A 12,141-nucleotide genomic window follows, 5' to 3' on the forward strand; every position below is an offset into this window, starting at 1 on the left:
CTGCTATTTTTGTATCAATACAGGTGCAAACACATCTGTCTGCTTGAACTGTATGGCACTTTGAAGGCATTTGGAGCACTACAAATGTAACATTTGTCCATGGCCTCTGTTGGCTGTTTAGCTTGTGAGCAGACCTGGGGTGAAATTTGACTTCAGTGAAGTCAATAGCACAATTCCTACTGACTTCAGAGTCATAACTTAATCCCTTGCCTTCTTGTTTCTCTACTAGCTGACTTTTGCAACAGCTGCGTTAGCTGCTGGTTTTTCTTTTTCTCATATTCCCTTGCATTTATGATGACCGACACTCAAATACAGGTATCTTAATTCTGCCTATTATAGGTAGTCACTGAGATGTATTCTCCTTTACCTAAATCTGTATCTCTTTACTTATATAACACCTATATCCATAGTGTGCTCTGAACTGTGAAAGGACATAAGCACAAACAAGGTACTCTTATTTAAATTTATGGCATAAATATATAGTATAGGGAAAGTTATGTATCCAATGGTTACATTAACTTCATGCTACCTCTTGTAAATATAATCATGATCGCTGCAGTGTGTAGAAAACTATACACTTATTAGTTATATTGTTAGCTGAACAATACAACTGTGTACAGCTGAAAGAAGCAAACATGTTTTATTTTAAAATCACTGTCACACACACTTCTCTTTTCCTGTATTATATCATAGCCCCTGATTCTGCCAGGTATAATATGTGTATGTTCATATGAAGCCATATCAACTTCAGTGGGGCTCCACATGAGCAGAAAAGTCGGCTATTACATTGCAGAAAGCAGGATCTGGCTTTAAATTTTTAAACAGAATTTCTAAAACTTATACTTCTGATATGGATATGAGCATGTTATTGGCACATGTGTTATTTGCAGAGTAATTGTTATGCTTTTCCACATGCAGTGTAAAAGTTACTACATTGTCATATTTTTCTCCTGTTACAGGCATGGTAAGAACAACTGGAATGGTTGGACCTACCCTTGGCTATCTGCTTGGAGCTTTCTGTGCCAGCCTGTGGGTTGACATTGGAAGTGTGGATCTGGGTAAGAAACAGGAATGAGTCACTAATTGATACCACTGGAATATAAGTGACTCAGCTATTCAATATATATTCAGAAACTGTTTTCACATAGCCATTCCAAAACGGGTGCTTTTCAAAAGCTGTTGCTGTTTCAGTAACAAATATTATTATAGGTGGGAGCAGGGAGGGGTGCATTCCCCCTTCTCTAGGAGGCTGAGGGGAGGGTGGGCCTGAGTCAATCCCAGCTGAGCTCACTGGTCTGCAATGGGGGGAGCAAAAAGCCCCCACCAGAAGGGTTTTCCTCCCTTTCCTGTAGAGAGTGGGGCTAGGGTTGCTGGGGGTCCCTTCCTCTGCCCCGCCCCTACCTCCCGCTGGGCTGACAGGCTCAGGCACAAAGTAGGCTAGGAAGCAGAGGCTTTAGTGCCTCAGCTCTGTGACAGTTTGAGGGGGGAGCAGCCCTGTTCCATGGGAGCAGACAGCACAGCCCAGGGCTGCAAAGCATTCTGGCATGCAGGGGGATGATGAGTTAACTTAAGAGGGGATCTGGAACAAAAGTCCCTTAAACTAGTTTAACCTAAATCAGTTAGGTCTGATACTACATCCAATCAGGTTTATGTTAAACTGGTTTCAGCCATTTTGAAAGCAGTTCATGTGAACTGAACTTCTGTTCTGTTACAGGTTTAAACCAGTTTCCAGTCACTTAAACCAGTTTATGTGTAACTTTTGTCCCTAGCCTTAAGAGAGATTGTTTTGTTTTTTTCCCCTTTTTTCCTTTTTGCTGTGCCCCCATAGGAAAATGTTGCAATGGCAGACAACAGAAAGGAAAGGATGTAAAAAATGCAGAGGGGTATATTGGTCCTTGAACAGAAAGACAGGTATTTCCAATTCTTGGATGCACAGTGTGATCCTCCAGTGACTTAAGTCTCCCATGGAATATGGTTCTATTCATTGTAAATGTTTAAATGTTGGCTATAAAATAAATTTTAATTGCTTTGTTTACTAAAGTATATAATATGTTTCAGTGAATTAAGAAAATGAAACCCATTGTGTGATCTTTCTCTCCTTCTACCTCTCTCTCTCTTTTTTTAAAAGATAACATAACCATAAATCCTAAGGATACTCGTTGGGTTGGTGCCTGGTGGATTGGATTCTTAATATGTGGAATAGTCAACTTTCTATCTTCATTGCCTTTCTGGTTCTTTTCTCATTCCTTACCAAAAGAAGAAGAAAAAAGAAATACAAAAGAGCTGAATATATCATCTGTAACTGCTCAAGTCGATCACTCTGCAGTAGAGCCCCAAAGTCAACCAAAGTTAAAGTTCTCAAAGGCAGTAAAAGGTGACAGTATATTTCTTGTGGTATACATTCAAGTATTGATTCTGTTTCTACAGCCCCTGCAATTTCCACTGGGCTGCAGTGGAAACAATAAATAATAGTCTTCCTATGAAGGACAGTGATATCCACTAGAGAGATTATACTTCATGTTCCCTTTCCTGGTGATCCACAAAGAAGTTATGACTTCTAATACCTGGTTGCATATGTATGAGATGTTGACTGTTCAGTCACTATTGTGCGGTCATTTAGGACTTGTATAAACAAGTATTAAATGACTGCTCTGTAACCTGTTATTGCACAGTAGTGCCAACGAATGGCTTTTTTGTGCTGCTGATTGCACAGTAGCCCGAGATTACTGCCCAGTAGCATGGTTTCTGCCATGCAATGCTACTGCGCAGTAGTCTTGGATTACTGTGCAATCAGCATCTCATATAAATGTGGCCCCTGAGGATTATTAGCTCAGGGTGTTACTTTTAGCTCTGAAAGTGTCCATCCTAGTTCTCAGTTGATAGCACCTTATTATGTCAAGTTGCATTGACTTTGGTGGAGTTACTGATGATTTAAACAAAGTCAGAATCAGTCCCATGACATGCTTCCTCAAAAATGTTTTTCCTTTGCTCAAACTCTACCTTTTTTAAATCTGGTCACCTGTAAGAGGGTGGAGACACTAAAGGTCTTAGATTCACAGGTTTTACAGTCCCTAATGCATTACCTTACTTGTGCCCATACCTTGTTTCCATTTGCAATGGGGATGATGGACTTGTTCACCATGCAAGCACCTGCAGATTAAACAACATAGTTAAAAAGCTGTTGAGTTCATCATGGCCACCTTGTCTTCAAGGCAGCCAACAGGAATAGAACAAATGGATATGTTTTATTGACAGACCCTTTATAAAATTAGCTAAAAAGGAAAATTCTTCTGCTACAATAGTAATAAAGTCTGTATTGTTAGAGCCACAATAAGTTAACTCTTCCTTGCACAAGCCTGGCATTCCAACCAGCTGGAAATAGTAGAACTCGCACAATCTAGGCAGGGAATTCTGCCAGTTATAGTTAAGAATACAATTTTTTTTAACTCCTGGGATTCACAGGCATTTGAAATAAGGAATTAGTTATCATCTGTAACTGATTTGTGTTTGAATAGTTGTTGTGTTGATACCAACTGTAGCAATTCACAGCTGACTAGACAGGAACATCATTTTGCCAGGCGTACTATCTGCATTCAGCCTGAAGAATGTATAAGCCAAAATCTTTGGCTCATGAAAGCTAGCCTCTACCACATGAGGACAAAGAAACTCTCCATTAGCTGAGGGAGTATTAGTGTTTGTATTCTCTCTATTCAGCTCCTATATATAAAAGTAATTAAAAAAACTTTTCCAAATTAGCTTTTTCCAATGGAAATTTATTCATTTATTGGTGGGAAATTTTCTATTTTATTTTAAATTGGGGGGGTGGATAATAATTTAAAAAACTGTTTTCAGTAAAGTTGAAATGTTTATTTCCAACCCTTTAATCTCAGGTTTTATGTTATGTTTTGTTGTCATGTATAATAGTCAAAATGATAAATAACAAGGATTTTCAATAGCAGGATTTTCCTGTTTTAATAATGAAACCCTTCAGAATTTTCCACTTATGATAAACTTCACAATTTAATTTTCATTCTGAAGAAAATAAATTTTGGAATGTTTTAATTTCCCCAGAAGTAGAAATTTTATTTCCTGAGCACCTCTAATTACAGTGATATAGTTTCACACAGATTTGAGCAGATTTAACAATTTACCCCTGTCTGAAGGCAAAAATTCGCAGATATGTGCATGCGCGTGCACACACACACACAGAGTATGTCACAGTTAAAGTGCTTGGATTTGCATTCTAGCCTTGCCTGCTTTTCAGCTAGCAGTTAAACTGTAAATCTGATTTAGGCCTTTTATAGAATTCACATAATCAAACTTTTAAAAGGAGGGCAGAAAGTTTGGAGTTATAAAGGTTTCATAGCTCTGATTCACCGGATAGTACCTTCAATACATGTCTGGGGTAAGCATGTTTCAGACTGGTGATACTTAATTCCTTTGCTGATTAGGTGGTTAGTAGCCATTTACAGGTGGTGATTTGGTGACTTCAAGGTCCGTTTACAATAGATTCACAGATTGGAATAAGTAGAAATGTGAGAGGAACATGGCAACACTTGTAAAAATCTAATAAAGAAAGGCAAAATATTACAGCATGTGCCCATTCTCCATACTATCTGTATTCAGTTTCTTACTTCTTCAAAATGGTTCTCGTCTCTTGAGGATGATATTGTAAATATTAGGGCTGTGCAAAATTTCACCAGGTGTTTTGTTTTGAAGCTGTTTTGATGTGGTTTGAGCTCGAAACAGCAGAATCTAAATGAAACAAAAGGCTTTGAAACAGCTTCAAAATGAAACAAGGGCACCCAAACCATTTCGAAAATTTTGAAATGTTTTGCGTTTTGAAGCCAGGCTTACTTGGGTTCAGTGCCAGTCCCAGGTGGCAGAGGCAGCCTCCTCTCAGCCGACATGCAGATCTGGGGGCTTGCACCCCTGGGAAGGCTGCCAGGCTGTGCTGGACTCCTCCTGGGGGTGCAAGCCCCTGGATCTGTGTACCAGATGACAGGAGTCTGCCGCTGCCACCTGGGATTGGCGGTAGCATCAATCTTCCTGCCAGCGCTGGTCCCAGGCAGCAGTGGCAACCTCCTGAAATCTGGCATGCAGATCAGGGGGCCCAGACCCCCCAGGAGGAGTCTGGCATGACCCTGCAGCCCTCCCAGGGGTGCAGGCCCCCAGATCTGTGCACCAGATGAGAGGAGGCTGACGCTGCCAGCAAGTGTCAGGAGTTTTGCTTTGAACAAGTTTGAGGTGCAGTTTCCCAGAAACCTCTGCACCTATCTCCTTGAAACTTGGTGGTGAAATGGAAGTCGAAATGAAATGGTGCTGGTTTGCACAGCCCTAGTAAATATATTTGAGATCTGTCTTTCTTATGTTTTGTGGGTGAGGGGAACTTGGGAAGGGGGGAGGGGGGGCAGAACACTTGGTATTTTTATCCCAAGGTGAAAAAAACCAATAAAACAAAGGTCAACTTTTCTGTTGGCTGAATTCAACTGAAGTCAATAAAATTATGCTCCACTAATTTAACGGAAATCACAAACATTAAGGAGGAAATTTTCAAGAGCACAAAAGTATCATTAAGTATACAGGTTGAAACTGTTCGGGTCCCAGTACTTTCAATTGTGTTTTTAAATCATTCAGATATTTTTTAAATGTCCACATGATAGCAATAACCTACATCAAGGTGCATGCTCCCTAAATAGTAATGAGGCTAACTGAGGTTAGATATACAAATAAAGAAATGGAAAAAGTAGAATAAAACATTTCCTTTCCAATTTCTTTCAGTTATAATATTCTTAATGCTCTTATCCTTTTATCAATGGGATATAGTATTGGCACATTGATATATAATTTTTAAACACTTACCCTAAATCAAGCATGGAAAACTAAAAGTGGGAAGTTCTTTATTAAAGATGCCTTCTGATAGTCTTCAGTGTAAAGGTGAGAAAAAAGTGACCTTGCAATATGATCATTAGTTTAATCTGGTTCATATATTCGATATAGACACAGTGGGCACATCTATATGAGACACTTACTGTGCAGTAGCCTAATACCACTTTGAGTTAGTGTGCCATTCAAAAACCATGCTAATATGTTACTGCTCAGTGTTATTAGGCTACTGCACAGTAAGCATCAACATCCCCCCCACCGGCAATACTACACAGTAGTGCAAGTTACTGCACATTGAATTAGTACTTGGTTAACCAAGTACTAAATTTAATGCGCAGTAACTAGGGCACGTTAATGAACATGTAGACATACCCAGTTTTCCTTATGTGCACATCATGTTTAGCAAGAGATATGACATAAACCTTTTTTCCCCTCCAGATTTCCTACCAACTTTGAAGAAACTGCTGCGAAACCCAACCTTCCTGGTGTTCTTGCTCCTCACTATTTTTCAGTACAATTCTCTAGTTGCTTTGGGAACTTATGAGCCAAAGTTTATGGAACAGCAATTCAATGTATCCTTGTCAAATGCCATCTTTCTAATTGGTATGTTTTGCTTCTTTTCAGTCTAAAAGTAAAAATGAAAACATTTTTTGTTACTTTCCCTTCTGGTTCTGAATTTAAAGAAGGTTTTTTATAAAGGATTTCTTAATTTGTTTTAACGTTAAGTAGAGAATAATTATTTGCCCACAATACTATCAAAACTTCTCTAGAGTCCTTCACTTAGTAAATTAGCTGATAATTGGTATGGGGGGAAATTTTCAGCTAATTTTTTCAATGAAAAATGCAGTTTGGGTTTGATCAAATAATTTTGGTAAATTCTATAAATCTTACTGTTACAATAAGAAATTAAAAATAAAAAGAAAGTTTTTCACGGAGACATTTTCTTAATCGAATGCTTCAATTTTTCAATTTGACATGCCATTTTTATTTTAAAATTTACTTGAATTTTGAGTGATTACATTTGATCCAGAAATTTAAAGAATTTTTTCTTAACTGTTAATGTTCTAAAAACTTAGTTTCTTGGGTGTGTCTGCATGTGCAATTAATGCTTATTGCACCAGAGTTTATTGCTTCTGTGCATGCATCTGAACGTGTGCCCAGGACCCCAGAACATTGAGCCGGGTTGGAGCAGTCCCAGATGGCAGGAGGTCTGGGTGGGGTCAGCCTACCAGACCAGGGTTGCTCCAGCCCAGCTCAGCATGCTGCAGAGGGGCCAGCTGGGGCATGAGAGTGCTCCAGTGAGGGACTAGCCAGCAGGTAGCCCCTGCACTGAAGCACCCTTGTGCCTTAGGCAGCCATGTCAGCATCTACACATGTAGTGTTGCAGAGTAAAAAACACTGCAGCAGGGTAGTGCTTGTATTTATATGTGCTAGCCTTGTAGTAGGGGGAGTAGTAGATATGCAGGAGGGTAGGGCTAGGATTCAGAGTGACTTAGACAAATTGGAGGATTGGGTCAAAAGAAATGTCATGAGATTCAGAAAGGATAAGTGCAAAGTCCTGCACTTAGGATGGAAGAATCCTATGCACTACTACAGCCTGGGGACTAGCTGCCTAAGTCGCAGCTCTGCAGAAAAGGACTTGGGGGTTACAGTGGACAATAAGCTGGATACAAGTCTGCAGTGTGCCCTTGTTGCTAAGAAGACTAAGAACATACTGGGCTGCAATAGTAGGATCATTGCCAGGAGATCAAGGGAAGTAATTATTCCCCACTATTTTGCACTGGTGAGGTCACATCTGGAGTACCACGTCCACTACAGAAAGGATATGGACAAGTTGGAGAGAATCCAGTGGTGGGCAATGAAAATGGTGAGGGGGCTAGGGCACATGACTCCTGAGGAGAGGCTGAGGAAACTGGGTTTATTTGGTATAAAGAAGAGAAGACCGAGGGGGATTTAATAGCAGCTTTTAACTACCTGAAGGCTGGTTTCAAAGAGGTCAGGCTCACTGTTTCTGAATATGGGTTTTCCCTGGGCTCTACAAATGTTGGAAGCAGGTGCAGACCTATCAGTAGGAATAGCTCCCTCCCTCTGCCCCTCCTCACCTCAAATGCTATCAGAAAACTGGAAAAAACTGGAAGATCGTGGGCTCAACTGCTTGACGGTTCAGTGGGTGGGAAACTGGCTACAGTGTAGGACCCAGAGAGTTCTCATGAACGGATCCCTGTTGTCCTGGAGTGAAGTGGCCAGTGGTGTCCCTCAGGGGTCCATGCTTGGACTGGTGCTTTTCAACATCTTTATCAATGGTTTGGATAGGAGAGTGAAAAGCTCACTGGCCAAGTTCGCGGGCGACACCAAGTTATGGGGTAGTGTGGCCATGCCAGAAGATAGGCTGCTGATACAGGCAGACCTGGACAGGCTAGAGAGTTGGGCAGAATGGAACCAGATTAAGTTTAACACTTCCAAATGTAAGATGCTCCATTTGTGGGCAAATAACCCTCAACATGAGTGACTGGTGCCTCCTGAATCTGGAGGGGCACCTGCAGAAGCCACCAGCAGCAGCAGCCCTGTCAGGGGGGGCACCAGCCCTGCTGACAGTATCAGTGTCGGCCATCGGGGGGGACACCAGCCCTGTCAGGGGGGCACGTGCACCCCCGTGCACTCCCTACCAGTTGCCTATGACCCTCAACATACATACAGGCTTGGAGGTGACAGCCTGACCTGCACCATGGCTGAAAGGGACCTAGGGGTAATGATTGACCACCGCATGAACATGAGCCGTCAGTGCAAGGTGGTGGTCAGCAGGACAAACAACATGCTGCCATGCATCAACCGATGCATCTCATGTAAAATTAATGAAGTGATACTCCTGCTGTACCCAGCACTGGTGAGACTGCAGTTGGAGTACTGTGTCCAGTTCAGAGTGCCACACTTCAATAAGGATGTGGAAAAACTTGAGAAGGTCCAGAGAAGAGCCACCTGTATGTTCAGGGACTTGCAAGGCAAGCCATATGAGGAAAGTCTGAGGGACCTGGGCCTCTTTAGCCTAAAGAAGAGAAGGTTGAGATGGGACTTGTTAGTGGTTTACCGCTATATCAGAAGAGTGCATCAGGAGCTCTGGGCACCCTTGGGGAAGACCAGGACCAATGGATACAAGCTCCTGGAAGGCTGCTTCAGGCTTTCTACCAGGAAAAACTCCTTCACAGTCAGGGTGTCCAGACTGTGGAATAAACTCCTTCCAGAGGTGGTGCAGTCACCTACCCTGGAGGTTTTCAAGAGGAGACTGGACAGTCACCTCGCTGGTGTCCCTTGACCCCAGTTGCCTTTCTCCTAGAGCAGGGGGGCTGGACCTGATGATCTGTAAGTTCCCTTCCACCCCCTTACAATCTATGAGTCTATGAATCTATGAGGATTCATATGGACTGTTCTCAATCATGGCAGATGACAGAACAAGGAACAATGATCTTAAGTTGCAGCAAGGGAAGTTTAGGATGGATATTGGGAAAAACTCTCTCTCTAGGAGGGTGGTGAAGCACTGACATGGGTTACCCAGAGAGGTGGTGGAATCTCCATCCTTGGAGGTTTTTAAGGCCCAGCTTGACAAAGTCCTGGATGGAGTGTTCTAGTGGGGGACAATCCTGCTTTAAGAAGGGGATGGACTAGATGACCTCCTGAGGTCCCTTCCAACCCTAATTTTCTATGATTCTATGACTACCCTGCTGTGGAGTTTATTAGTTTACTGCAGCATAATAGCCCTGTACGTGTAGATGCTGATCCATTTACTGTGGATCTAATTAGTCAACTCCATAGTAAACGTTTCATGTAGATGTGCCCCATGTCAGTTGAATGTCCTTCTAAAGTCAGATGTTTATCTGAATTGCCCAAGCTTCCAACATTGACCCATGTTAGATGGAATATAGATATAAAACAACAAGGAATTTTATGAAAACAGTATTTTAAAGGAATGTGAGGCACTATGATAAAATGAAAAGCTAAGCACAACTGAAATACATGGAACAAAAATTTACTGAACTTGAAAAGCTCAACCTGTAGAGCAGATCAGTGTCTACTTTTGTTAAGAAGAAATGGCAGACTAGCATTGGATGTTTATTGTGGAAATGTTGCTGTTCAAGTAAGTGGCAGCGATAAGAAGTAAACAACTGTTCCCTTCTGTTTGCAGGTGTGATACTTTTCCCCACTGCAATTCTGGGGATGTTTCTGGGAGGCTTTATCACTAAGAAGTTCAAGTTGCTTGTAACAGGAATGGCAAAGTTTTCATGCATCACTTTTATTATATCATATCTTTTAAGCCTCCTGTACTTTATGAGTGATTGTGAGGTACTCCAGGTGGCTGGCTTAACAGTTTCCTACTCTGGGTTTGTATGCTTTTTGAGTCAGTTCTGTCAGATATTGGTCATTTGTCTTCATAGCTCAAAAACACTCTCATGATGGTTACATTTCCAGATAGCCCCAGCCTAGAACACTGGGGTTCAAGCTTGTTCAAAATAGGAAGCATTTCAAATTAGAATTTGGATCTAAATTCTGTGACATGAGTCCTTCTTTATATGCTGCAAAATTTACTGGTAACATTTTTTGTCTGCAAATACACTGTAGATGTTTTGTAAATTGAAAAAAAATGGGCCGTATCTGGCTGGTGGACCTAATCTGGCTGGATCTGGCTAGTTGTCCCAATCTGGCACTGGGTGTGGCATGGCAGGGTCCCATCTGGCAGCATGGAGTGGGGCAGAGGGCAGCCCAGCCCCAATCTGACCTCATGGGGGAAGGAGACTTGATTCAGCCCCACAGGGAGGAGTGGAGGGGGGGAGTTCATGTGACTGCAACACAGCCCCCTGGCAGAGGGGGCATGGCCCAGCACCACTCTGCCTGTGGGGGAAGGATTATGGCTTGGCCCTGACTCAGCCACAGCCCTGCCCCAATCCAGCTGTTCAGAGGGAAGGGGGCATGGCTTAGTCCCAACTCAGCCACAGGGAGGGAAGGGAGCATGCTTTGGCTCCAGTTCAGTCACGGGGAAGGAAGGGGACATAGCCGGGCCTGGATCCAGTCCTGGGGTGTGGCAGGGGGGACAGAGCCATGTGGAGGGAAGCCTCAACCCAGCCATGTGGAGGGAAGTGGGACAGTCTCAGCCCCAACCTATGACACAGGGCTTGGGATTTGCAGTTGGGGAATTTGACAGTGGGGGACAGTGTCTATATTAATCACCACTGCTCCCCCGCTGCCAAATTTCCTGACCTATGCGGAGCCCCATGGGCTGGATACCATGGCTCCATGGGACACATTTGGCAGATGGGCCAGAGGTTGAGCACCCCTGCATCAGAGGGCACTAATGGTTAGAGGAGACATTTCAGGATAAGATGATGCTCTATGTCAATGAGCAATATACGTCAACCCTCATCCAGACGGAATCCAAGGATGAGGAAGTAGAAGGATTGTGGGTTAGGCTACATGGGCGGCAAGGAGAAAGGGATTTGGTGGTAGGGGTCTGCTACAGACCTCCACATCAAGGGGAAGAAATAGATGCGGGGCTCCTGAGGCAGCTCTCAGAGGCCATAAAAGCTAAAGAGGTGGTAGTCATGGGGGACCTAAACTACCCAGACATCTGCTGGGAGACACAGACGGCAAAGTCCCACCGCTCACGCAGGTTTCTAACCTGTGTACAGGACCTCCACCTGACACAGGAGGTACATGGTCCCACTAGGGGGAATTCCATACTGGATCTGGTATTGGCAATGGGGGATGACATGGTAGGGGACCTACAGATCGGTAGCCATCTGTGGGACAGTGATCACCTAATAATAGAATTCACCATAAGACGTCGAGTGGGTAAGGTAACTAGTAGGGTGAAAGTACTAGACTTTAGGAAAGCTGATTTAAATGAACTCAGGCGATTAGTCAAGGACACACTGCAGAGTAGGAGTTTTGAAATGATGGGAGCCCAAGAAGGGTGGCTGTGCCTTAAGAAAACGATCCTTCGGGCACAAAGCGAGACAATCCCCGTGTGGGGTAAAAGAGGGAAAGGGGCCAGGAGGCTTCCCTGGCTGACCGCAGAAATCCAGGGCAGCCTAAGGGTCAAAAGGGGAGCACACAAAAAGTGGAAACAAGGAGAGATCACCAAAGACGAATATACTTCCTCTGCTCATGCTTGTAGGGAGGCAGTTAGACGGGCCAAAGCTACCATGGAGCTGAGGATGGCATCCCAAGTAAAGGACAACAAGAAATTGTTTTTTAGATATATAGGGA

The 12,141-nt window shown here is 43.1% G+C and overlaps 1 protein-coding gene across 1 annotated transcript in view; it reads left to right on the forward strand.

Moving 5' to 3' along the window:
- The window catches only part of LOC102371691 (solute carrier organic anion transporter family member 1C1-like), a 42,677-nt gene that overhangs the window by 16,372 nt on the left and 14,164 nt on the right, over positions 1 to 12,141 (forward strand). Inside the window, exons 7-10 of the mRNA XM_014525676.2 lie at positions 960 to 1,058; positions 2,129 to 2,374; positions 6,325 to 6,489; positions 10,064 to 10,259. Coding sequence (XP_014381162.1) covers positions 960 to 1,058; positions 2,129 to 2,374; positions 6,325 to 6,489; positions 10,064 to 10,259 — 706 coding nt within the window. The remainder of the gene's footprint in view (positions 1 to 959; positions 1,059 to 2,128; positions 2,375 to 6,324; positions 6,490 to 10,063; positions 10,260 to 12,141) is intronic.

This window comes from Alligator sinensis, unplaced genomic scaffold (assembly GCF_000455745.1).
Source record: "Alligator sinensis unplaced genomic scaffold, ASM45574v1 scaffold1155_1, whole genome shotgun sequence".
Taxonomy (NCBI): Eukaryota; Metazoa; Chordata; order Crocodylia; family Alligatoridae; genus Alligator; species Alligator sinensis.